At 51.3% G+C, this 24493-nt stretch overlaps 10 protein-coding genes across 10 annotated transcripts; 5 read left to right on the top strand and 5 right to left on the bottom strand.

The window, feature by feature from the left end:
* Nucleotides 1-355: 355 nt before the first annotated feature.
* Nucleotides 356-2203, top strand: Z519_10762 (uncharacterized protein; the record flags this gene model as incomplete). Its single annotated transcript, XM_016768478.1, has 1 exon — nucleotides 356-2203. One exon carries the CDS (start codon nucleotides 356-358, stop codon nucleotides 2201-2203), a length of 1848 nt encoding a protein of 615 aa, XP_016615385.1.
* A 495-nt stretch (nucleotides 2204-2698) lies between these two features.
* On the top strand, nucleotides 2699-5261 carry Z519_10761 (uncharacterized protein; the record flags this gene model as incomplete). The annotated part of the gene is made up of 6 exons (XM_016768477.1): nucleotides 2699-2855; nucleotides 2928-3152; nucleotides 3335-3433; nucleotides 3497-3696; nucleotides 3749-3809; nucleotides 3859-5261. The coding sequence occupies 6 exons, from the start codon at nucleotides 2699-2701 to the stop codon at nucleotides 5259-5261; spliced, it is 2145 nt and encodes a 714-aa protein (XP_016615384.1).
* Nucleotides 5262-5855: 594 nt separating this feature from the next.
* Nucleotides 5856-6626, bottom strand: Z519_10760 (uncharacterized protein; the record flags this gene model as incomplete). Its single annotated transcript, XM_016768476.1, has 1 exon — nucleotides 5856-6626. The coding sequence occupies one exon, from the start codon at nucleotides 6624-6626 to the stop codon at nucleotides 5856-5858; it is 771 nt and encodes a 256-aa protein (XP_016615383.1).
* Nucleotides 6627-7485: 859 nt separating this feature from the next.
* Nucleotides 7486-9625, bottom strand: Z519_10759 (uncharacterized protein; the record flags this gene model as incomplete). The annotated part of the gene is made up of 2 exons (XM_016768475.1): nucleotides 7486-7843; nucleotides 7899-9625. 2 exons carry the CDS (start codon nucleotides 9623-9625, stop codon nucleotides 7486-7488), a joined length of 2085 nt encoding a protein of 694 aa, XP_016615382.1.
* Nucleotides 9626-10120: 495 nt separating this feature from the next.
* Z519_10758 (uncharacterized protein) lies at nucleotides 10121-11286 on the top strand (the record flags this gene model as incomplete). The annotated part of the gene is made up of 2 exons (XM_016768474.1): nucleotides 10121-10211; nucleotides 10262-11286. 2 exons carry the CDS (start codon nucleotides 10121-10123, stop codon nucleotides 11284-11286), a joined length of 1116 nt encoding a protein of 371 aa, XP_016615381.1.
* A 2868-nt stretch (nucleotides 11287-14154) lies between these two features.
* On the bottom strand, nucleotides 14155-15267 carry Z519_10757 (uncharacterized protein; the record flags this gene model as incomplete). The annotated part of the gene is made up of 3 exons (XM_016768473.1): nucleotides 14155-14711; nucleotides 14770-15102; nucleotides 15171-15267. 3 exons carry the CDS (start codon nucleotides 15265-15267, stop codon nucleotides 14155-14157), a joined length of 987 nt encoding a protein of 328 aa, XP_016615380.1.
* A 461-nt stretch (nucleotides 15268-15728) lies between these two features.
* On the bottom strand, nucleotides 15729-16604 carry Z519_10756 (uncharacterized protein; the record flags this gene model as incomplete). The annotated part of the gene is made up of 3 exons (XM_016768472.1): nucleotides 15729-15922; nucleotides 15981-16128; nucleotides 16206-16604. The coding sequence occupies 3 exons, from the start codon at nucleotides 16602-16604 to the stop codon at nucleotides 15729-15731; spliced, it is 741 nt and encodes a 246-aa protein (XP_016615379.1).
* Nucleotides 16605-17669: 1065 nt separating this feature from the next.
* Nucleotides 17670-19548, top strand: Z519_10755 (uncharacterized protein; the record flags this gene model as incomplete). The annotated part of the gene is made up of 2 exons (XM_016768471.1): nucleotides 17670-18226; nucleotides 18297-19548. 2 exons carry the CDS (start codon nucleotides 17670-17672, stop codon nucleotides 19546-19548), a joined length of 1809 nt encoding a protein of 602 aa, XP_016615378.1.
* A 675-nt stretch (nucleotides 19549-20223) lies between these two features.
* On the top strand, nucleotides 20224-22582 carry Z519_10754 (uncharacterized protein; the record flags this gene model as incomplete). The annotated part of the gene is made up of 11 exons (XM_016768470.1): nucleotides 20224-20391; nucleotides 20443-20556; nucleotides 20610-20647; nucleotides 20708-20762; nucleotides 20820-20918; nucleotides 20985-21205; nucleotides 21259-21305; nucleotides 21368-22006; nucleotides 22061-22277; nucleotides 22365-22455; nucleotides 22529-22582. The coding sequence occupies 11 exons, from the start codon at nucleotides 20224-20226 to the stop codon at nucleotides 22580-22582; spliced, it is 1743 nt and encodes a 580-aa protein (XP_016615377.1).
* A 672-nt stretch (nucleotides 22583-23254) lies between these two features.
* Nucleotides 23255-24063, bottom strand: Z519_10753 (uncharacterized protein; the record flags this gene model as incomplete). Its single annotated transcript, XM_016768469.1, has 3 exons — nucleotides 23255-23482; nucleotides 23575-23656; nucleotides 23819-24063. 3 exons carry the CDS (start codon nucleotides 24061-24063, stop codon nucleotides 23255-23257), a joined length of 555 nt encoding a protein of 184 aa, XP_016615376.1.
* Nucleotides 24064-24493: the final 430 nt, after the last annotated feature.

Here is a 24493-nt window from a genome sequence, read left to right as displayed (position 1 = left end):
TAACGGGAAATATTATGGTGAGCGTGGTAATAGTGGTCAATGTACATGCTTGGGGTATTGCTATTGTGTGAAGCCTCTTGGGGTGACTTGCTGCGGCGGTCAGGCTGTATTCTCGAGGCTGGTGAAGCACCAGGCTATCTGTCTTGACTTATTGGTCGAGATCTTGGATTACGCAACCAAGTTCCAAGCTACGATATTCGTATATGCAGGTCTCAGCTGATATGTCCGCCGACGCGGAACTCGGAGGATCGAATTTCTTCCCAAAACCTGTTTTCGACTTTTCAGAACTCGCGGCGGAGGGCATTGAATCGACATCTTTCTTTCCTAGCGTGAGCTGCTCTGATTCTGGAGAGAGATGTCAGTAGTGGGGGAAGCTCTTGCAGGGCCTGCTGCTGTTGCTGGAATCGTTGGGTTCGGTTTCCAGTGCCTTGCTGGCTGTATTGAAGGATTCCAGCTCTTCTCGACAGCCTTCCAAGTTGGCAAACAGACGGCGCACTATCGCTGTGCTATCCTGCTCGAGGAACAACGGCTCTTGCTGTGGTCAAAGCGATCTGGTCTTACCGAAGACAAGCTAGATCGGCGTTTAAATGAAACGGTCATCAACCAAGTCCTGTCATCTTTGCGGGAGCTTCTCACATCTACGGACAAGTTGAGCAAAAGGTATAGCTTGAATATCCATGTCGACGATCCCCCGTCAAATCCCGCGCCGCACTACGACAGCCTCTCCGGAGAGGATCTATCGTTCCTCGAAAGCGATACACTCGCTAAAGAGAGAGCGAGGTTACTAGAAAGAGCGAAAAAAATCCAGAAGGACGCGCCATTGAAGCGATTCTGGTTCGCGGCGATCGACAAGACTAAGTTCAAGGAGCTTTTGCAAGATGTTAGACAGCTTATACAGGGTCTGTTTGACCTCCTCGACGCCCACGTACAAGACGACATCTTGCAGCAACTGCGCATGCAACAAGCGGACATGATCCAACTGGCTTCGCAGCTGAGCAGTCTCCAAACTTTGATAGAAGCATACAATTTGAGCGAGGTTGGAAACATACCGGAAAGGACCATAGCGCTTTTGAGAGCCATTGGACTGATCCCCACGCCTGCTTCTGCCGACAAAACCCACGCCAGCGAATTGCAAAATCTGATCGACGAAGCCTCTCCGTCAAGGCATGCGTCCCTCTTACCACTGTTCAGCAATCGTATAGAAGACACGAAGCATATGGGGCCAAGTGGCATCTACGGAAGCGTCCTCTATGATGGTAAGACCCACTACGTCGAGTGGAAGCGGTATGACTGGTCGGACTCTGAGGAGTCGAGACGCAGGATCCAGGATAGCATTGTCAACCTAGCGATGCTGCTGAACGCTCCGAAGCATCCCGCATTCCGGACATTGGATTGTGTGGGCATCATCGACGAGCCTCGTAGTGAGAGGTACATGTTTTTATACAAGTGGCCAGTTAGCGGCGAACGGCCAACTTCGCCCAGATCTCTACACGAGCTCCTGTCTTCTAGCTTCAAACCATCCCTGACGGATCGGGTTCGACTTTCTCGCCAGCTAGTCCATGCCCTCTTCTACCTGCACTTGTCAAATTGGATGCACAAGTCGTTCTCTAGTCACAACATCCTCTTGTTCCCAAAGTCCTCCGAGGCACCAAGAACACTGGACGATCCATACATCGTCGGATTCTCTTACTCTCGTGAAGACGCCACCGGAGAGCCATCCCAGAGACTGGATCGAGACCCCAATACCGACATCTACCGTCACCCAGACTGCCTGGAAGAGGATTACGCTGGCTTCCACAAGTCCTATGACGTGTATAGTCTTGGGTTGGTCCTGTTTGAAATCGCAAAATGGAGACCCTTGAAGGAAACGTTCTTGCGAAGTGCGCGGGCAAAGGCACTGGAAGCTCGAAAGAAGGCCGAGAAAGAATTGACAAAGCAAGAACTTCGTGAACTGGATGAAGCACTGCTCAAAGAGTGTAAGGCCCAAGACATTAAGGATATGCGAAGGGACTTGCTTGATACTGCTCCCAAAGACAACCATCCAGTCGACCTCGCCTTCCGCGCTGGCGACAAGTTCGAGCAGGTAGTTCTAACATGCCTAGGTGCCGAATTTGACCGGGTCCGAGAGATCAAAAGCGACCGTGAGTTTCAAGAAACATTCTTTCAGAGCGTTTGGAGGCCGCTGGAGAAGTGCGAGGTGTGATTTATGGTTTCCTTGGTGCTTATGGATTCCCGTTGGAAAGAGTCCTAGACTCGCATAACAATAAAGGGTGTAGCCGATCGCCAAGGGACCAGATTTGGCCTTCCATGTGTTTGCTTAGGGAGTGATTAGGACGTGCTCAGGGAGTGGTGAGAGAGTGCTCGGGGAGCGCTCTGTGATGTTCAGCCAATGGCTCAGTTAAAGCTCATGTTAAAGCGGACTTTGCTCACCCTCTAGGATCAAACCGTACATAGCCATTAGGTTTTTCGTTCTCGAGAAATCCAGGTACCCAGCTCGCTAGGGAGGTAGTCTTGAATCAAACATGATATGCACGGAGTTAGGGGGGGTTGTAGCCTTGCCCTTCAAGTGTTTATTGGGGAAACTTTGCCGAGTTCTTGTGACAATACGGAGTAGTGAGTAGCCTGCGACCAGCAACGACCTCGACACACCTCGACCTCACTTTCTTGACAATGAACTGCCCGTGCAGTGAGGCGCATCATGTCATCTTATCGTCCTCGTGGTGGGTACACTGGCCCTCAGCAGCCATATCGATCATTTCATCCTTCTCAACAAGACGACTTCTACGATGACCGGTCCCGGTCACGATCTCGAGAACGTCGACACAGCTCCCCTCGCAGACGAAGTCCTCCACACGGTAAACCATAGTTCAAAATGGGGTGGGAAATTCAGGCAATTATACTGACACGCAAACGCTCAAAGACATAAGCCGACCACCAACGGGACCGTCCCAAGGAGAATTCCATTTTCGTGGCCGTGCTGGGAGTCCAGATCGAAGACGTGACCGCAGCTATGAGAGACGCAACCGCTATTATGACGACGATCGCAGCTCACCGTCCTCCCGCCGAGGCGGATCGTCATACTATGATCGAGACGACCCTCGCTCCGCTTCACGAGACCACCGCAGTCGAAGTCGAAGCAGACACCGCACACCGTCAGAGGAGAGACCTCCAAGTCGAGGCGCCCCGAGCAGGGAAATCATGATGGATGGATTGGCTCCTCATCTCGTTGAGAACGATGTTCGAATCCTCCCGCCCGAATTTCTATGACCACTTGCAATCATTTGGGGTTATACCGTGGTGACTTACTCTGTTTCCTGCGGGACATATGGCTAAGGTTTTCTCGGCTTTTCGAAACAGATCTCCTCGGAACTCAAACAATACTACCATGCCGAAGGTATTGAAGATGTTCGGGTCATCCGCGACAAGCAAACCAGTAAGCTTTGAAGGGAAAATATATGGAAGTTTAGGCGACATCTTTTCTCATGGCTTCTGGCAGGGCAATCTAGGAGATTTGGTTTCCTCCGTTTCGGCACATTGCAAGAGGCGGAAGCTTTCATGGATCGCAATTACCCTATCATCTACCTGTACGGTGACAGCAACAAGTCCAACGGAGATGCTTCTAAAGTTCGGATCACCTTCAGTCGTGAGCGGAAAGACCCACGAAGGAGCGATGGCCCAGATTGGATTTGCGATACTGTATGTCGTGGAAGGTTCATCACTTGGAGCTGCCAAGCTGACGAATGTATAGTGTCTCATTAACAATTTCGCGACCCGAGATCGTTGCTTCAGATGTCAGGCTGAGAAACCAGGTACGTTTGATGACGCCGATGGCTTCGACTCGACACTCATGGTACACAGAAAACCCGACCTACGCTGCCACCAAACCGCCCAACGTGGGAGACAACGATGCTTCTCCAGACAACCACCCCTCTCAATTCCTTCTGTTACGAGGGCTGGAGCCTTCCATGTCTGAGGAATTGCTAGTAAAGGGAGTAGGGAAACTTAATAAGCCAAACCCGTCAACGGCTCAACGAGATGAAACACCTGCCAAAAAGGGCGCCAAAGTCGCATCCACTACCGGTGACGCGAATCTTGGTGCTAAAGAAGGTACACTGCGACGAGTTCTGCTTGTACGAGATCGCAGAACCAACGAGAGTTGGCGGTATGGGTTTGCAGAGTATGCTTCGATTGAGGATGCACAAGCCGCGCTGATTCGGTACAATTCCTTTGAGCGGTTTACCATCGCCTCGAAACAGGTCCTGGTCAGCTACATCCATGCCGGCGTTTTCGTTCCCGTATTGAACCCGACCCCGGACATCGAGCGCTTCTGCTTCAGCCCCGTGGGCAATCCAGCCATGAAGCTGGCGTATTGGGATGAAGGGGCTTATGTGAAAGAATTGGCTGTCTCGATGCCAACCACGGCCCCACAGGATCCGAAGAATGGCTCGACCACGCGCACAGACGCAGGCACTAAACCGACCAAAGACGTGGAGAGGGCCAAGAAGCGAAAGGCACTATCAGACGTTGATGCGACTGGAGTCAAGAAGACGGTGCCATCGCACCTCCAATTCTGGAGCAATCGCCACGCGGAGCTGCATGGCATCACAAAGAAATCCCACGATAGGGAAGACTCGAGATCAACTGATGGGAATGAAAGTGCAGATGCACCGCCATCGCAATCCTACGCTGATCCCAATCGGCATTGCTGTTATCTCTGCATGCGCCAATTCAATAACGCAGCAGAAGTCAATAAGCACGAGCGTCTGAGTGACCTGCACCGCTCGAATCGACAGGACGAAGTGAAGGTCAAAAAGGCACAAGCAAAATTGGCGAAGCACGGGATCCAATGTCAGTTTGTGATGGCCGCGGCACAACCTGTCCAGGAATATCGCGATCGAGCCAAGGAGAGACGCAAGATCTACGGCGTGGTCAATAAGAAGGGTGAACAGGTTGGACAGGCACCTAGGTCGTCGCGCGCATCTTCGGACGATGAAGCTCCCCCACCAGTCGTTCAGTCCAAAGGCGCTTCATTGCTCAGCAAAATGGGCTATACTGTGGGACAAGGGCTCGGTGCTTCTGGGGAGGGGATGACCACACCAATAAGCCAAGATGTCTATGTTGCTGGAGTTGGCCTGGGTGCGCAGGGCGGGAAACTCGGCGACGCGATTGTTGAAGCGGAGCGAAACACCAAAGGCGACTACGGTGGGTTTTTGGAAGAGACTCGACAGAGGGCCAGGGAGAGGTATGCGAGGATGGAATAGCTGGAGACAGGAGATTAGAGACCGAAGTTGGCTTTGTCGTCTTTCAGACGATGGCACAGGATTGGCAATGTTTCAGTGGGAATGGAGCTATTGTACCAATATCGAGCATGCATCCAACGAGGATATCGAAGACGGATGAAACACATACATGCCTTGCCCCGTTGCCGTTGCTACTGCTGTAGCCATTGCCCCTGCTGGTCTCGCTTCCAAGCGGGTCCTTTTGTCACGCGGAATCGACCTGTAGCAACTACACAATCTTTTTGCTTTTCTCTTCAATATTTCATTCATGCGGTGTCTCGAGGGGCCCCCTCCTGGTGGTCTTCCCTCTCCTCGCGAGGCTCCGTCTGTTCGCCCACGAAGGAACGGAGAAGGCGCTCACCACTGATCCTTAGCGGAGGACCAAAAGACCCAACTTGGGGTTGAGTGACGATTTGTTGAAACTTGAAGCGGAGGTCGTGCGTCTGGTTTCGATTCATGGGGTGAAGGAGTCTCAGACGTGTAGGTAGTCATGCACGTATGCAAGCCTTCGTATCAGACAGATTCATTCATGCGAGGTAGATAGTCTGTTTCGTTCCTCCTTCGGATAGTCCCTTTTCAAAACGCGCCCAACACCATCCGTTCCCACTTTTCGAGCGCGGCCTCGATCTCCGCCGGCAGCAATACTGCGTCTACTTCGGCTTTCTTGTTGCCGCCCGCCGCCTCGTGTTGGCCGCTGCCATCGTCGACGGCGCCAGCACTGGCGTCTTCTGGGATTGCGGCGACCGTCTCGTCAGTCACGGACTTCAAGAGTTCCGAGACACTTAGCTCCTTTTGGGCGCGGCTGTACATGAGGGTCATGAAGGCTATGTCGGCCACTCTTTTCGTCGGGGTGGCGGCCATCGCGCCATCATTGACCCCGTCGAGAGTGGCCTCATTGGTAGAAGAACTCGGTCCTGCTTCTGGGGGGTTTCCGGTCGAACGAGGCTTGCTGCCTTTGGAGCCATGGATGATGCCTTCCAACACCCCCAGCACTTTGCCCACGCGTAGTCCAAGTTCTACGCCTAGGGGATAGCCCGCGTCAAACCCACGCTGCATCACCCGCGCCTTGGCCACGGAGAGGCCCTCGCGGTACCCATCGGTCATGTGCTGTCGGCGGAGCGAGGGGATGTCGCTCAGTATCTCTTCGCGGAGGTCTCCTGAAAGCTGCGCCTGAGGCTCGTCGTTCCTTTGTGCGCCGTGAGCCGCCCCGTGCCCGTGGACCGGTAACGCGTCATCGCCAAAGAATTCAACATCCCTCTGTGCTCCTTCGGGCGTCGTCGCTCTGCTTTCGGGCGATGAGTGCCAACTGTGGGTGGGTGAGGGCGTCGATCCCGATGAATTGGCCATCGTGGAGATTCGGCCGTGAACAATTGGTCCCTCCCGCCGGTCTGCCGTCTGCTGAGCACTAATACTAGAGGCGCAAGAGTGAGCGGTACTTTGCCGGTCTTCGGCACCACGAATATAGAAAAGACCGGGTCGGGAGAGATCGGTGCGCTGAGTTCTTTCCGCTCCCGCTCTCTCGATCGAATTTCGAATTTCGGTGGCTTGTGTACGTCCTGCGGGAGACGTTTTCCCCCTGTGCCTTGCGGTGTTGGTTCACAACCCAACTTGGCTTCGCCAGGTTCGATGCGCGAATCTGCTAAGGATATGCGGATCGTCGCTCCCTTTGCCCTTCCGATTCCCTTTTCTCGTCCCTCGTTTCTCGTCCGTCGTCAGTCGTAGTCTAGTGTTGCGTAATGTAATGTAAGCGGCCTCTCGAGAACGGAAGGCACGAGACGAGATAAGGGGGTGAGTCACCGCACCCACTGAGTTACAAGTGTTGTCCAACGCAAGGGATGAAAAAGGGGCGTCCTCAACAAAGGCACCAGGATGAATAAACAAGCACATTCGCCGTATGGAAGAATGTGTCATTGACATTTTTATATCACGTGCGTGGCCTTGCCTTTCGTCTTGTTGCCTCGGAGCCTTGCCTCTCATCCTTCCTCGCAGCCTTGCCTCGCAGCCTTCTCGCCTGAACGGGTGGGAGGACTGGCATGAAGCCACACGACAAGTCCGCACTAATGTCGCGTCATCCATACTAATCAATTCCAACGACGTTCGCGTCCCTGTTTTGAACCTCTTTTCAAGCAATGTATTTGTCAAACTTTTCTGTTCTAATGGGTATCATTTCTGTATGAACAACATCACGAAGGCAAATTGATAAAAATCAACCCGATGGCACGTGCCGGTACGAATGATTCCCTACCCTCCATGCGCGTAGGGGCAACGCTTGCAGCGCAAGTGCCTTCCTCTCCACGTAAGTCCAAAACAAGACTGCTCCAATGATCACAAAAATCACATTTGTGATATAATAGCCGTCACGTTGCATGAGGCAGGTCCCGCCTCCCTTCAAACAAATGTTCTTGTCTGCTTCGAGAGCACAGCTGAAACTGCTGGAGATCACCTCAGGGTGAGATTTGAGGAAGGCCTCCGGGTCAGCCGGTGGAATGCATGTCGCTTTCGTAAAGAGGTCGACAAACTTGAGGATGAAAAACTTCGGGAACGTGCCACCTAGATTTGAGACGCTAGGCAAAGACATCAGCAAAAATGTTCTCACGGAGACCCCAAGACTAGACTTACGTAGCAAGCAATGTCATGTATGTTCCGCCAATCGTTGGATCCGCAATTCGAGCGTGGAACGCAGCCGAAGCAACAAACATGACGGTATTCATGAAGGTCGACGACACATGTGCAGCAATCACCACCAGCATGTACCACACCGGAACGGCCTCGTCGGGCGCGGTTGGATACATCATGATCGTAATCTGCCCAAAGACGGCGGCCAGAAGCCGTGCGGCATATGCCCAACACCAGACTTTGAGTGGTGTATACTCTGTAGACCATTTCCCAGCGTAGTATCCCAAGCCCAATTCAAATGGGAAATCAATGAGTACAACTAGAGCCATATTTGCTTGTCCGAAGCCCTTGTCTAGGAGCTTGAGATTCGTGACCGCATCGTTGGTCACGAAGCCGAGTTTGCTGACAAGATGGACAATAATGATGGTGACGACGTTGGGGAGTTTGAGCACTGCCCACATGGTCCGGTACACTTCGATGATCCCTTCACGATCATTGTTCTTCTCTTCCCGTTTCAGAATGGCCAATCCCACTGTTACGATGAGGTAAACCCATCCCCAGAATGCCATATACCCGCCGAGGGTGAATAGCCCGTACTCCCTGGGGACGGTCCTGAACCACCTGTTGGCAAAATCTGGAGCTTGTAGCGCGAGGAAGACTGTGTGTGACAGGAAAGACCCGGCAGTCAAGCCGACTGTCTGGGCGGTTGATGCATACGAAATGTTCTGGATTGAGAGGAGCGAAATGGCCCATCCGTCAACCGCAATGTCCTGAGTGGCGCACATGAAGACCAGAAGGAACCACCAGCCAGTAAAGCCCCACACCCCGGCTCCTTCGTTGTCGCCTGTAGCTTTCATCATATCATCAATTCTACCCCCCAGGTAAATCATGGACAGTCCGGAGATGGTCTGGATCGGAGTGATCCAACTCTTTCTCCGTCCGAACCTCCTGCTCCACACTGCGTCCACGATGGGACTCCATAGCAGCTTTAACGAATAAGGGTATATGGCTAGAGAGAAGATGCCGATTTGACCATATGAGAGGTAACTTTTTAACAGAAACGGGACAGAGCCCGAGGCCAAACCCATGGGGATGCCTTGGAGGAAATACAGGAGACAAAGGAGGAGAAAGTTCTTCTTGTCTTTCGGAGGGAGATCGACGAAGCTGGTATTGACCATGCCAGGGGTTTGCGGTGTCTGAGGAGGCGGCTCATAGTCGAGGGAGAAATCATTTCTGCTCATAAGTCTGGTGGTGTTCGTCGTGGGATCGTCGCTCGAGACGTGTTTGCGTCTCATCTCAATATGGGAATTCATGTCGCCGTTTGCGTGGCCATTCGCGTGGCCGTTCTGCTCGATCTCGATATGAAGATCTGGGCGAGATTGCGATCTCTTGTCCTTGTGTTTCTTGGACCTTCTGCGCTGCATAGGTGAATCAGAGCCTTCCGCAACCACAAGGTGGTCTTGTTCCGACGGTTCAGTTTCGGAATCTTCTTCTTTGTCTTCCTCTTCGTCCTCTTGTTCGTCTTGCTCTTCGTCCGTTGATCGGCTTCCGACTTCAGGCGCACCGCCGTGATGTTTTTTCTCCGACTGATATTCGTCTAGTTCAATGTCTTGAGATCGCCTCGTAATGCTCGGGCTGGCACTGTGCACTGGGAGGATGGGATGTTCGGGGGGATGGGAACGAGCGTAAAAGAGTGGAATTGTATATGGTTCGGCAATGGAGTCAGGCATCCATGCGGCAGAAAAAGAGTGTGAGTGGGTGTTGAGTGGGTAGGGACAGAAAAGGACTCTGTGTCCTTTCGCAGGGGCGAGACCGGCGAATGACCAAGATTGAATTTGGACCAAGTAATGCGTGAGATCACTGATTCACGGACGGAGGAGATGTTGCGCCTAGCACACCCTCCCCTCACAACAACACATCATGTCGAATTGCCCGTCATGCCAGTCTCGCGCAGGAGACAAATTCATCTTTATCGTATAGGAAGCGAATCCTAAGGTGGCCGCCGCCCCCAGATTTTCTCGTAGGCACTTTATTTATTGCCGGCACAGTATTTAACCCCTGACCGAGCACGTGAAAAGCTTGCCTCAGCTAAGATGAGCTGCCCAACGCGTCTAATAATAAGCAAGCACAAGACGCGTCGAATGTTTCCCCTCCGGTTGAACTTCGCTTGTCACCAGTGACTGCAGACCACCGCTCGAGGCCGAGAACAAGCCATCAAGATAGAAATGGCTCTTGTGGCATCTCCCCCGCTCCCCTCGATGGATGCCATCTTGAGCGACTCTCCAGAGGATGAGATTGCCCAAGTCAGAGCCGAAAGTGCGTCCGGACTAACCCCAGCTCATCCCTCGTCTCTAACTCATTCGCAGTTGAAAAACTCACTCAACAGCGCAAACTCCTCACATCCTCTCTCCTGGCATCGACAAAAGCCCAGTCCCGTCTCTCCAAATACTTGCTGGCTATAAATGAACCCTCAAACGACAACGGTCCGCTACAACTGGAAGGCCTACAACGACACTCCCAGACAAACGCCCACCGCCTTGCATTTGGGGTGACCTCATTCCCTTTCCATGATCCGTCGCCCGAACTGCGGTCCAGGAATCCGCTGCTTGGAATAAGGATAGATATATGCAACCGCAAAGGGAAATTTGACAGTCCGTATTATATATTCTGCGTTCGGGCTAGAGGCACAGGAGAGGAATTGCGGATCCATCGACATACAATTCCCGCGCTGGTGCCACTGGAGCAGTATGAGAAGCAGTATCTGCCTCTTTCGTCCCCAGAGGATGAAGGATATGGTGGTTCAGACGACTCGCGACTTGGTATTGACGAAGGAGGAACGGCAAGGAAACAGGATCTCTACAGCCTCGTTGCTAAGGTCAGATATGATCTTGTGAGCTGGAGATTAAGGCGAGACATAACGGAATGGCTGCGAGAAGAATTGCAGATTCTAGGGTCCGGCAATGACACCGGGAATAGCATTGCCGATGAGGATCTGCACAATATCGAGAACGATCCTGTCGGTGAATGCGAAGGTCATGACTTGGAACGCGGGTCGGAGGATGACAGTGACGAGGAGGACGGGGAGGATGAAATAACCGGAAAATTCAATGTACAATCTCTCACCGCCCTGGAGGTCGACGCGCGCCAACTCCGCATTGTCTGGTCCGATGACCATGTCGGTCGGATCAAAATATCCGATGATGGGAAGGTAGAGAAGGCGATTGTAATCGGGCTCGATGGCAATAGAGTCAAGAATGTGGAGAGGATTCTGATGGGCGACGGTGAGGGGAATGTTAACCTCTATGATTTGGTTGGAAGGTTGGAGGAGGTTTACAAGAGATCCTTGGGAACGAACAAAATTGCAAACAAAACGACAGAGGGGGGAATGTAGGGATGACGCGAAGGACGTGAACTTATTCGTTTTGCGAACCGAGGCTTACTTAACCATTACGCTGTATATACGAAGATGATTCCAACGATGGTTACGACCTTAATAATAAAAAAAGGGATGATGGAAGAGGGGATACTTCAAAAGTCTTCACATTTTTTCGGAGTTATCTGCTATCTCCTGGCGACTCCAACGAGCTCGCTTTATCCTGCTTCGCCGAGAAGGATCTTGGTGGCACAAGTGCATCCGGGAAAAATGAGAGGGTACATTCGCGTCACTCTTTCCTCGAAACATGGTGTTTCGGCGAGCTCTCGTGGCCAGATACATCAGCGACGACCCGCGTTATGCTCATTGAACTAGCCGGAGTTGGAACAACTTCGACTCTGCCTCGATTAGACCAGTTCCGCTACACCTCGGTCTGCACCCTGTCCGCCGCCGTTAGGGTTAATGTACGGTGGCTCTCCCTCGGTAATCGGCTGAAATGAACCTGCTTGAACGTCCGCTCCAAAAATTGATTTAGCGAAAATGCTCCTCCCAGACGATACCTCCCAGCTTAGACCATCGCAGAAGGCTCTCTTGAACTTCTGGGACAGCTGTGTCGCTGCCTGTTCGGCGTAGTTGGCACTACTGAGCGAGACACTTGGTGTAATTGTTGCGGTCGCAGTCTGGTACCCCAACGATGAACATCCCTGTCGTATCGACAGGCGGTGCGAAATACCTATGCGAGGTTGCATTTCGACACGAGCACGTCGTCGAACGCGTCCGAATTGGATGCCCCAGCAGTCGTCAATCTTCCATTCGTGCCGGTTTTGATAAGGGGACATTTAACTGAGAGGTCCATAGAGTGAAGGAGGCCCGGAGCGAAGACTGACGACTTGCTCGACCTTTTAAAAGAGTCGCCCTCCACAAGCCTTGGCGGAATATTGTGGTTCTCGATTAGGCTAGATTAACACCAGAATGAGACCAACTAACTTAGCAAGTAGTAGTAAGGGGTTGGGGATAATATCAACACCAACGCAATTCTGATGCATTTCACTACAGGTCGATAGGAACAGACGCATACTACCATCAATCAAGCCATGAACGGAGTCCCGAAACGCTGCTTGACGACAAGTTATTTCGGGTTCCACCCCCGTACTCCACTCTCCATATAAGCCTACGAAAAAGTATTCGTCGCAGGGAAATTTTGTCAAGTCTGACAATCTATCAACTGAGTTCTTTGCAGAATTATGTGAATTCCAAAGTGGCCGGATGCCTGTGTGAAACTTGTACCAATAATCACCATCATTTCGCAGCACGACAGTTTTTTGGCCTCAATCATGCTCGATTGATATTTGCCTTTGGCCCTTGTTTTGATTCTGGTGAAAGACAGTCCACTTAATGTCTTCTGCGGTCACCCTCGTGTTCAAGCTGTAGTCCAGAATGCGGTATTCTCTGCCGGAGGAAGTCTTACTTCTGTTTAAGCCGTTGAACATGCTTTGGGCAAAGTCCGTCTTAATGGCGCAGACTTTTTTACCCTCTTAAGTTAACAGGCCTGTCAGTGACTCCACGGAGTAGCAGAAATGTTATGCACAATTGGCTCTTACCGTCATTGAATCGAGTGGGTGGCTCTCTTGCCGCAGAAGCGTAGATGTGCTTTTTGTTGTTCTGCAATTCCCACTCTTTATCACTATACTTTCTCCACGGGTATGTGACTGGGAGTGCTTCTTTCACCTTTTCGCCCTGTGGTTTTAGTAGTCTGTCAGTGTGCTGATTTTAGAATCGGAGAGACCGTTTCAGGAGCGCCTATATTGGCTTTTAACCTACACGTCTCAGGTACCAGCGCAACTAGTTCTTGGCCTTTTGTAAGTTCTCGTAAGGACACAGGTAGCGATCTTCTTTTGGATGTATCGCTGGATCGAACGGTTCGTTTAAAAGAACACCGTAGTTGAATTTAGAGATGACATTCGTCACAATCTCGTCGTACACATCGGTAATTCGACCCTTCACCACGCCACCGCGACTGATTGCTGTCCAACTGATTCCCACTCGTGTTAGTACTCAACAGATTTCTCCCCAGAATTTTCTGAGGGTGCGTGCCGAGGAATGGTGTCCTTGAGTTCGCGGATGTTATGGCGGCCTCTGTGTGACGATGATCTGCGGAGATTGGATTGCCAATGCACTTCTGAGAGGTAGGGGCATCAGTGTAGTCGGTTTTGGTATCTATCCTTAACTGTATTGTCTGCTGTCAGGGTGTAAGGCTGTCGGTGAGATATATTCTATAGGAGCATCTGAATGTCAACTGAGATGCGATGAGGCTGAAATATTTACGGCGAAGTGTGTTTGTGGACGCGCACTTACTTACGGAGGCGTAGAAGACTGTTCTACGAAATTGCACCTCAACGCGGGCTGTGACGGATGCACTATATACCGGCAGATATGAAATGATCTGTCTATTGCACATGCCGCAACAAGGACTATCTGTCGTGAGGTGACCGCACCACATGAAATGGGTGATTGCGGATCGCAGACAACCAACCGTGACTCCGCGACAAAGTGGGTTTTCTATCTGTACGGTGGTAGATTTAGTTTTTCTCTTTAAAAATTGATCAATACTCAGACTTTTGTGGGACATCTGGGACCTGCGCCAATACAAAGACCCTGTCGTCACACTGAAAAGCAGCTTGCCACGGTGTGGCACACAAACGAAGCAGCTTGACAACTGACTGCCGGATCTTTTACGCCGCAACGAAGTCACACATGGTCGATCCGCCTTGCGTCATAACCTTGAGCATGACACAGCGCCCCTTCGGGAAAACTCGAGGATGGGGAGTTCTGAATTTGTTCTCGGATAGCTGAGCTCTCAATCTCGTTACAGATGGTTTGCGGTATCTATAAGATCGCTATCGCGTTCGGAGTTGTCCCAACCCCACCAAAAACGTTGAGAGGAGCACTCGTGAAGAAAAAGGACCATTGCTGGGCCTCTTCACAGACCTTGGACAACTTCTCCAGATTCCAGAGCTCGCCAATCGGGCTTCCCCAGTGAGACAACAGCCATTCGTGAAGACATACTTTATCCTTGATCCCAAATGGAGCCGGGCAGACCTCGAATCCCAATGAATCTCCAGCAACAGCAGCGAAATGGTGATTCCATAGCCATTTGACGGACTTCATGGATGCCTCCACTCCAATAAACTCGCCCCTGTCCAAGGACTTAGCTCGCTCCTCAGAGGAAGTGGAATCATGCCATGCCGTAAACCCAGAGCGGATGATCAAAATATCCCCCGTTTTTAGCTCAAGATTCTGATGTCTCGCAACCTCGTCGAGTTCGTCCACCGTAATCGCAAACGGAGAATCAATTTTTGCTGGTCCTTTGCCCGCCTGTCTTCGCCATCTTTCGTAATCCAGAAGGATCCCCCTACCCACAATTCCTCCGTTTTCAACCCAGTCTGCAAGATTGCCGGTCGGTCAACTCTGGGAAAGGGTCCAACGAGGGTATTAACTCACTTTGAATACCAAGTTTACCTGTACCATCCTCATCTATCTCCCGATGTTTCATTCCATTATAGTAGATTCCAGAATTCTGCAGCCCAACATGTCGAAGACCATCCCATTGAGAACTGCTCTGCGTATTGAATCGAACCACGTCGTCGTGAGCGACGATGTCGTATTCACCGCCCTTGTTTCTCTCCCTGAAATCCACAATAGTTTGTTCAAAGCGTTCTCGGCCCGCAATACCATGGTCGAAGTGATCCAGTCTTAAATCAAGCTGGACGGATTTTCCTATCTTCACTTCTCGGGATGCGTTTCGAATGACCTCGGGAGTCAACAGGTTTAATGCTAAAGTTGACCGCCCGGTTAACCCGCTTTCCTTTCTATGGCATCTGTGCGCTTAAGGAGGAACGTACTTCCGAGTTCGTCGCCCTTGCCCCAAAATCCCCAGGCATTTCCCTGAGGCTGGCCTTCGACTGGCGGCAGTGAGTCGAAATCTGGGTAGTTGACCATGGCTCTGGAAAAATAATGGTCACAATGTTGGCGGCGAGCTTCAACGGAGGACAAAAGAGTGCTTTTATAGTTGACAGATATCGGACATTAAACTCCGAAGTGTGGAGGTTGCAAAGGGCATTTGCCGGCGAACAGCTTAACTTTTTGGTAGGCCAAGTTGAAGTGTTATCAATCCCGATCAGCATTGACGTTGTCCAACAGCATTTGGTTCTATTTTTCTGTTTGTTATCCTAACAACAGCGAGAAGCCAGTTGCAATGCGGGATTCGAGGGCAAGTTCTCTACAATATATATATATAGTCGGATCCTGTGACCTATCGAAATAAAATTCCGGTTCAGGCTTACAGGTGGTTCACTCATCGATAATTGTTAACCCCGTCCGAAACGAGCGATTGTTATCAAGTTGTCAGAAATGATAGAGAGCCATTTGCAGCAGCTCGAGATCGCAGCCGAGATGAGGCTCTAAGCTGTCCATCCGCCATCAACTTTATAGGTTGATCCGGTGACAAAACTTGCATCATCGCTCAACAAGAAGGCAATGACGGTCGCGACTTCCTTGGGATCGGCCTGGCGGTCTATTGCTTGCATTTTCGTAGTGACAGGTCCGTTCCTGAAGCCAGTTTCCATTGCCTTGACTAAGGGTGTCCTTATCACACCTGTTTTCATCAAGATTAGTTTCTCGGAAGAAAAGTCGGGGCGAGGAACGTGAGGTACTACCTGGAGCTACCGCGTTTACTCGGATATTATGGGATCCATACTCGCGAGCTGCCGTCCTTGTCAGGCCTCGAACAGCATGTTTACTGGCGTTGTAGATTCCAGTATCAGCCAGTCCAACAAATCCTGCCACGCTGGAGACGTTTACCTAGAGAAGCAAATGGGATCAGTGATGGAAATTCTCTTGAATCAAGAACACAAGCGACATAAGCAGAGCCGACTCACAATCGATCCACCTCCACTCTTTAGCATCTGCTGCAACTGTGCTCTCATGGAATAAAAGACTCCTGCTCCGTTGATGCCCATAATAAAATCCCAATCTTCGTCGCGGGATTCAGCGAGATGACGGCCTCCTTCTCGTTCAACGCCGGCAACATTTGCTGCGCCGTCTAGACCCCCTAGACGTTCCGCGGTGTCCTTGATCCATTCGGTCACCTTGGAGCTATCCCGAACATCGACAACTGTGGCAAAATGGCCCTTGCCTGGTAGTGATTCTATGGCCTTCTGGAGGCTATCTTGGTTGATATCAGACAAAGACAGCACAGCCCCTCGACTGGCTAATAATTGAGCAGTGGCCAGTCCGATACCACTTGCTGCACCTGTAATGGCAATCTGCATTCGCATTTTTAGCTTTCGCTCCAATCAGCCCAGGGACTTCGGCCATACTCGTTTTCCCTCTAGAGAAGACATTCTTGCACGTAAGTTGAATTTCGACGCTCGAGAATTGAAGGGCACGCGGTAGAACGGGTCAATTTCGATTGAATCACTACTGGGCTCATCACCCCATTTAAGAATATCAGTCCAATGTTACTCGGTAGTCAAAGTCCGCTTAACATCTTCCCCGCATACATCCCCTACCCGGTGCCTAGGCAACTATGGGGAAAGCGATAGGAGGGGCTTTTGGAGCGGAGTAATACTTGTTAGGTCGTAAGTTTTAAACCAGATCTGAACTAGGAGTAAATCAACCTCCCCGTGAGCGAGACCCGTTGAAGGGTGACTAATAGCCATCTTCAGTCTTGGTCTGAGCACTGCCCGGTGGAGAGGCATCCCCAACCACACAGAATACAACGCCAAGGTGGAGGGTGCATCAGCGTTGGGGGGTGACTTTGCACCCAGCCTTGGCCTCCAGGTTAGACCACAGCCTTGTCATATTACTCTGACGTCAAGTGATCTGTCTCAACTTCGGCACAGCCGCAGCGAGACCTGTTAGGTATATTCATCCCTACATAGAAAGCATCCCAGATTCATTAATAATACGTTCACTGAGGAAAGAGTAGAGTAATTGTTTTGCAGGGAGGCAAGCACAAGCGAAGCTCTTCACTGCTGGAAGCGAGACTCACATCGGGGCTGTGGTGTGCCTAGGCCAGTCCTTCTGACGCCACTTCGAGAAGCGAACCGATCGCCTAAAGCCTCGAAACCTGGTTGGTGGTTTTGTGGTGCCCGGTTGGCAGCTCAAGGCTACAAGTGCGAACCCTCCGTGTAACTAATTCAAGGGGGGGCCATCTGCAGAGTTTGATTATTCGCCAATGAGCAGGCCTGGTAGCAGGCAAGTCGACCAAGACCTGGTGATGCGCTACTCTCAGCCGCACTTTGACAACGTATATTTACCTTAAGTAGGTACGTTCTGAGGCGGTTGAAGAAATGGCTCCCCCTCCCAACTTCTACCCGTGAAGCCTGCCGCCAGCGAATATGAGGGAGACGACCGCGTCGGCAACCGTGACATCCGTGGCTGGCCGTTGCCAGCCAAAAAAGCGCATCCATGGACGAGTCAAGGAAATCTTGATCGCTTTCGCAGTAATGACGGTGCCGATGATCGCTTTCTCTGCACTTTTGCTCGGCCTGGTCTTCCACTATCGCGTCGTTCTGAATGATTTCGCTTCTGAAAACCTGGCATTTGATTCCGGGCAGAATGATGCAGGCGTCTTCTTCGTCAAGATCAGCGCGACCACGCTCATCACCATTGCCTCATGGTCAAGCACATTTGCTCCGATCTTGGTTGGTTTTGCTGTCACCCTGATCTCATATCCCGTCGCCAGCGGGATACTGTCGGCGTCTGTGAAACAGAAACCGGGGCAGTTACCCACTCCATATCAGTTTTCGTTACTGCTGAAGATGCTTACAAGCGGATCTCCCTCTGCCTTGTTGAGCTGGCTGCAGTATTCTTTTGGCTGGAGAGGTCGAAGAGAAGGCCAGGCAAAGTCACTAAAGACGCTGACGAGCATACTGACCCTTGGTATTATTCTGAGGTTCGCATATCCGCCGCTGCTTGACATGATTTGATATTTTTGGTATTGTGTTTCTAACTCGAATCAATAGCACTCTTGTCTTTGCCACTGATACTTGGCTGCACTTCACCACGAAAACGGTCAATTTCTTCCAGGTCACGCCAGCCTTAGACGCTTCAGACCTGAGTTTCGGTGTCTACGACAACTGTACTGATGTCACCGAGACCAATTTCTTCGGCTGCAACATGGACAATCCCGCGTCAGGTGCAGTCCTAATGAGTTCTATTCCAATCGAGGTGCTTTCCAACATCTCCACCACCATGCTGGTCCAGACCCATACAGTTGGAAACGATCAGTTCGCCTACCTTGTGAACGCGCAGCTTCCTCGGCTGGCATCTATCGACTACAGCGCCAGGTCATATGCCGTGCGATCTCAATGCAAGCCTGTTACGAGTGACTGTATGAGTTATTTGGATGTCTATGGCGTGGGCACGGATTACCATTGCCCCTTTGCATTTCAAGGCACTGCAGACACAAGCGTGGGCTCGTCGAACTCGGTCACCATGGCCTACTTCACCGATTCTTCTGGCAGCAACAACAATACCGATACGAATGCCATAGCCAACCCTTACTATTATGCTGCTGTCGCTGTCGTGAACATGCGAAATGGCCCTTCCTTGGCCTTGCTAAATGACCCGCAGATTTTGAAGGGCGGCCACGGGGGCTCCACCATCATCGCACTCTTCTGCCATTCAATCGTCTACGACCTCGAATATACGTCTGTCAATGGTACCATCACCCGCTTCGTCACGACTCTGAGCAATAGTTCCGTCACGAACATTCTCCAAGGCACTCAGAGACTCACGCAGGCTGGCGACGCGAACCTCGTTCAGGCCGCAAGTGTTGCCGGCCTAGGGGATTCGGCTCAGGCAATCTCGAACCAGTTTGCGCTGTCCTATAGTCAAACAGCGCTCGCTGTTGCCTCGGGGGCCTTTCAACCTCTCCCAGCGCTTGAGTCACAGTCACGCGAAACTATGCTGGTTGCGCGCGTGCCAAAGGCGCCGTTGGCATGTTTGCTGGCTTCCAACCTCTCGCTAGCAGTGCTGGGGATCGTGCTCACTGGGGTAGCAGTCTTGTGTGGCAGCGGTGAGACGAATGAAGTTCAGGCGCGATTGAGCATTCCCGCGCTTGTGGCATCACAGTTTGAGGAGGCGAGGGTTCACACTCCGGTGGAGAAGGTGGAAGACATGTTCGAGGAGGGCCATGGAAAGCCGGGGCCGCGCATTGGCTTTGTAAGGTCGCCGCAGGGTGCTTGGATTTTCAGCAGTTGGCGCCCAGCGTAATTGACAATGCAAACCTCTATGTGAGTTTGCTCAAACCGGACACAGCCAACTATTAATCGAAAAACAATGGTAAGTTACAGAGAGGCATTACTGCATTAGCTTTATTGTACCTCCCTTGGTGCAATCTTGTTATCAAGATGTCGATTTTTCGTTGATTTCGCTGGACAATACGGCCTGCCAAAGCAAATTCTCGAGGAACGTGGACCTCCCAAGACCCAGCGATATACTCATGGTCGAGAGAGAAACTTCTCGCAACCTGTCCAAGAAGGTATTAGCGTACGAACCGTCGTTTCGCACGAAATGGCGGAATAGGTACCTCGTATAGCCATTGCACGGTGATCGTTTTCCGAGAATCGCTAGTGACGGGCCAGGCTGATGTAGATTGGCACGTGGCTGGCCGCCTAGAATACTGGGAATAATGCATGGCACCGGTTACCAGTCTTGCCGCCCCCAGATCCTCCAGATTTTCTTCGCATGCCTCACTTCTGGGATAGTGTTGGGTCGCCAATGATGCGAAAGGGGTTGGACAATATCCTGCTCCGGTGACCAAATGCCGACCCTCTTCGATTTAACCTGTAAGCTCTTAGATGACCCTCCTTTCTCCCTTTCTGCTTGACCAGGGAGTCTCAATACACGTGTTCTCACACCTGGGTCACTAATCTCGACGGAACTATCATGGCAGAAGCAAAGAGAGACACAAGTGTGCAACATGACTCTGATAAGTCGACAGAGCATCAGGCCGTCGAGCAAGAGATCAAGCTCAAGTCCGGAGACGTAGTCGAGGAAGTGGGTTCTGAGGAAGAGGACCCGGTCGTGACTTTCAAGACCTGGATCGTCGTGGGTGTGAGTGGATATCACCATCACATGGATGATTGCGTCTGACAAACTGGACAGATATTGTCCTGCGGCTATGGATTGTCTTTCTGGCCGATTCCAGTCATGGCAAACATCGGCGGCCTCATTGGTGAAGAACTCGGCGCCCCATCCAAATACATCTGGTTTATTCCTGTGAGTACCACCTGAATCTAATGTTACACGAGGAACTTACTGACATGGTTTAGTCCTGGACGATATCGATCACAGTTTGCTTCATGCTATGGTATGCAATTTCCTGTCCTATCGGACCCCCTGGAAACAGACAGTATACTGAAGACGTTAGTGGCGCAAACACTGACATGCTGGGTCGTCGATGGTTTTTGACCATTGGAAATCTGGTAAGTGCATCGGGGTCCTTTTCTCATTTAAGGAGGCAGCGCTAAAAATCAAACCAGATATGTACAGTCGGCCACATTGTCACCGCCTCGTCCAAAAACGCCAATGCCGTGATAGCAGGAATGGCCATCTCTGGGTTTGGTGGAGGGAATTGTCAGGTATGAATCCTTGACCGCAAATTTCTCAGAGAAAAAGGGACACATTGTGCTGAAAACAGGACACAGATGGCTGCATTTGCACTGCCCGAATTGCTCCCGAACAAATGGCGCCATATCGGCGTTGTCATTGCTGATTTAACAACCCTTCTGGCTGTGATCCTGGCACCAGTTACCGGATTGTACGGCTTCCATTCAGACTCTTGGAGGTGGAACTTCTACGCCGCCGCAATCGCCCAGTTCCTTTCATTTCTAGGCTTGCTCTTCCTCTATTTCCCACCAGCTCATCCGTAAGTATCCCGAGGTCATAAATCGATCGATCAGAGCCCTGACTTGGTGAAAGACATGGGCTTCCAGTCAGACAAGTGCTACCAAAAATCGACTACGTCGGTAAGATCATGGAATCTTCCAAACACAATATGCTCCATCAGAAGTTGCTGACAGCAGAATAGGCGGCGTCTTGTTCGTTATCGGCGCAGTACCGGCCCTCGTCGGAATGGTGTATACCACAGTTGTGCCGTCCAACAATGTGCATGTCATTGCACCTCTGGTGATTGGATTTTTCTTCATCGTATGCTTCGCCCTGTGGGAGACATTCTCGGGGATTGAACATCCATTGACCCCAAGGTATGTGTTCGCGTCCTCCTGGGGTCGCGACTTCACCGCTCCAGCCATCGCATTGGCCGTGGTGAACATGTTCTACTATTCGGGAAGTATTCTGTGGCCGACGATCGTCAACGTATTCTACACGAATGGCGGCGCAGACTGGCGTTACGGCATCGTTTTGTCCTTGCCCCAGGGCCTGGCCATCACCTTTGGCGCCGTACTCCTGTCCGTATTTGGCAGCAAAATCAGGAACTGGCAGTGGCAGTTGACCGGTTCGGTGTTCATCATGGTCCTCTTCGGCTCCCTGTTGGCGCTGGTGACACCCACAAATAAAGGACTGATGGTCGCATTCATATTTTTGTCTCAGTGTGCCTATGGCTGGGCGATCTACCTGTCCATTGCCGTTGCCCAGATGGGCGTTGAGCATAAAGATCTTGGCTTGAGCGGTGGCATCGCCGGTGTTTTCCGATTTGCCGCAGGTTCGAGTATGTGACTTTGAGGAGTTTCTGCTTGTGTTCCTAATACTGACCTGCCCGCAGTTGGGGCCGCTGTATACACCACAATCCTCACCAACGAAACGAACAAGGCGATAGCGAGGCTGGTTCCCGCAGCTGCTGTTGCCGCTGGCCTTCCACAGGCGAAGATCACGGATCTCTTAAGCGCCATTGGTACCCCAGCCCTGACCACAGAGTTCAGTCAAGCCGTGGTCCAGGCCGTAGATATTGCCTTAGACCAAGCCCATGTACACGGTATCCGGTAAGGGGCCTCTTTTTCCTAAAGCAAGAACAAAAACCACAAAAGGGAAGGAAAACACAATTCTGACAAAATCCTGACGTATCTCAGAATGGTTGCCTTTGCCTCGCTGGCATTCGGCATCGTCGGCATAATAGCCTGTATATGCTGCAAAGACGTCGATAAAAAGATGAATAACAAGGTATGCGACAACCCCTCTCCTCCAGTAGCCATGATGTGGGCAAGGGGAGAGAAAACTAACATGATTTACGTAGATTGAGGTGTATCTCGAGAACACAGAGTACGCAAGCAGGAACAAGTATCACTAGTGGGAACGGGGCCTGCAACGACCACAACAGTAACAACAACGACGACGAGAGGTTCTGGTTCAAGATATATAGCTAACTATCAATCAATCTATCCGTTCGTTGGACGTTGAGGGGGGGGAACGCACTCCCATGCATTCAGCCACGGAAACAGGAGGGATACCTAGTAACCATGTATCTAAAAGCCCCACAAAAATGAGTCCAAGTAAGCGAGGCGAAGAACACCGACGACCCCACGTGTTTGTGTTTCCAGACATGCACATTAGCGCAACATTCCATGCCACAAGCCACACGTTATATATAATAGAATAGCCTAATTCCAAAGTTCCGTTCTAAATCAGACCATCCCGCCGTCGACCAAAAAGTCTTGCCCGGTCGTGTAACTGCTGGCCTCACTCATGAGGTATAGCACCATTCCCGACAGCTCGTCCGGGGCTGCCAGCCGGCCCAGCGCGTTGCTCTCGAGGAAGAGTTTCCGCCTGCTGGGGTTCTGGCGCATCACGGATTCCAACATGTCGGTCTGCACGGTCCTGGTTTTCCTCCCGTGTTAGCCTGGGGAGACGTCTCGAGAGAGAGGGAAAACGTGAGAAAAGGGGGGGGGGGGGGGGTAATTTGTGTATGAGAGACAGAGGGGAAATAATGTAGATAGATAGATAGATAGATAGAAGTGTATATTTACCCTGGACTGATAGAGTTGACACGAATGCCATATTTGGCCAGCTCGTGCGCGACGTGCTTCGCGATGCCTCGGACGGCGTATTTCGACGCCGTGTACGCTGCGATTTCCTGCGGCGCCAACGACTTGTGGCCTGCCGTTGAGGCTATGCAGACGACTGTGCCGCCGGTCCCTTGCTGCACCATTTTCGCCGTGCAGTGTTGCACGGTATAAAATACTCCGTTCACCTGGCCCCATTTAGCATTAGTTTTCTTTCTTTTCTTTTTTCTCATAGCAAATAAAACGCCCCGGCCATTCGTGAGGAAGCATCGTCACATACGTTAACGTCCATGGTGTCTCTGAAATCCTTCTCCGTGTGTTCCAGGAACGGCTTGTCGCGAATGATTCCCGCCGCCGGTATGCTATTATCCAAAACAAGCGTTCATTGTCAGCTTCGCGATTCTCTAGGCCCGAAATATGTCTGAGCACAGGAGCAGGGCAGAACAGAGCGGGGAAAGGGAGGTTCTTGCCATCCATCAATACTCCCAAAATCCGCATGTATCCTATCGACCGTGTCTTTCAACAGCTGGTAGTCTACCACGTCGGCCCGGTAGTATTTGTACTTCCCGCCAAAGGGTTCCAGCTTGGCCATGTCCTCGGACGGGTGCTCATTGAGGTCGATCACCGCGATATTGGCCCCGACTTGGGCCAGCGTGTAGGCGAAGTTGAAGCCTAGGCCGCGCGAGCCACCGGTGATGACGATGTTCTTCCCTTTAAGGAGGAATTTGTTCAGGATCGAGGCCTCTGGGAACTGGCCTGCTTGGGACATTGTTGGGATTCACACGCAGTCGGAGATAAAGGGTTCTCGTTAGCTGGACTCTAAAACAATCTCTCTGCTCTTGTAGTGGAATGTAACTCTTGGAGTGACGATAGTAGGCCCTGTTTTAACTAGGCGAAAGAAAAAGGGTATTCATTATGATTATTAAAATTGTGAAGCTGAGCTAGATCTTGGAGAGGAGAGTGCCAGCAAGGCTCGGGGAATGATTGCCGAACCCTCCACTCTAGAATGAGTGAATGGAATACGGAAAATATGGCGGGCTCGTATTGTCCCATCTGAGTCCAAAGGGAGATAGATCTGGATTTGTCAAGTGTGAATGGCGTCAAATTCAGGTCAAGGAAAAAGCATTATCGAGAGCATACCCGTAGACACCCATGAATATTGTAGGTGTTTGGACCAACGCAGGACTCGACCGATTCAA

Source organism: Cladophialophora bantiana (genome assembly GCF_000835475.1).
Source record: "Cladophialophora bantiana CBS 173.52 unplaced genomic scaffold supercont1.19, whole genome shotgun sequence".
NCBI lineage: Eukaryota > Fungi > Ascomycota > Eurotiomycetes > Chaetothyriales > Herpotrichiellaceae > Cladophialophora > Cladophialophora bantiana.
Note: the sequence above shows the minus strand (reverse complement) of the source record. Positions and strands in the feature narration are given on the sequence as shown.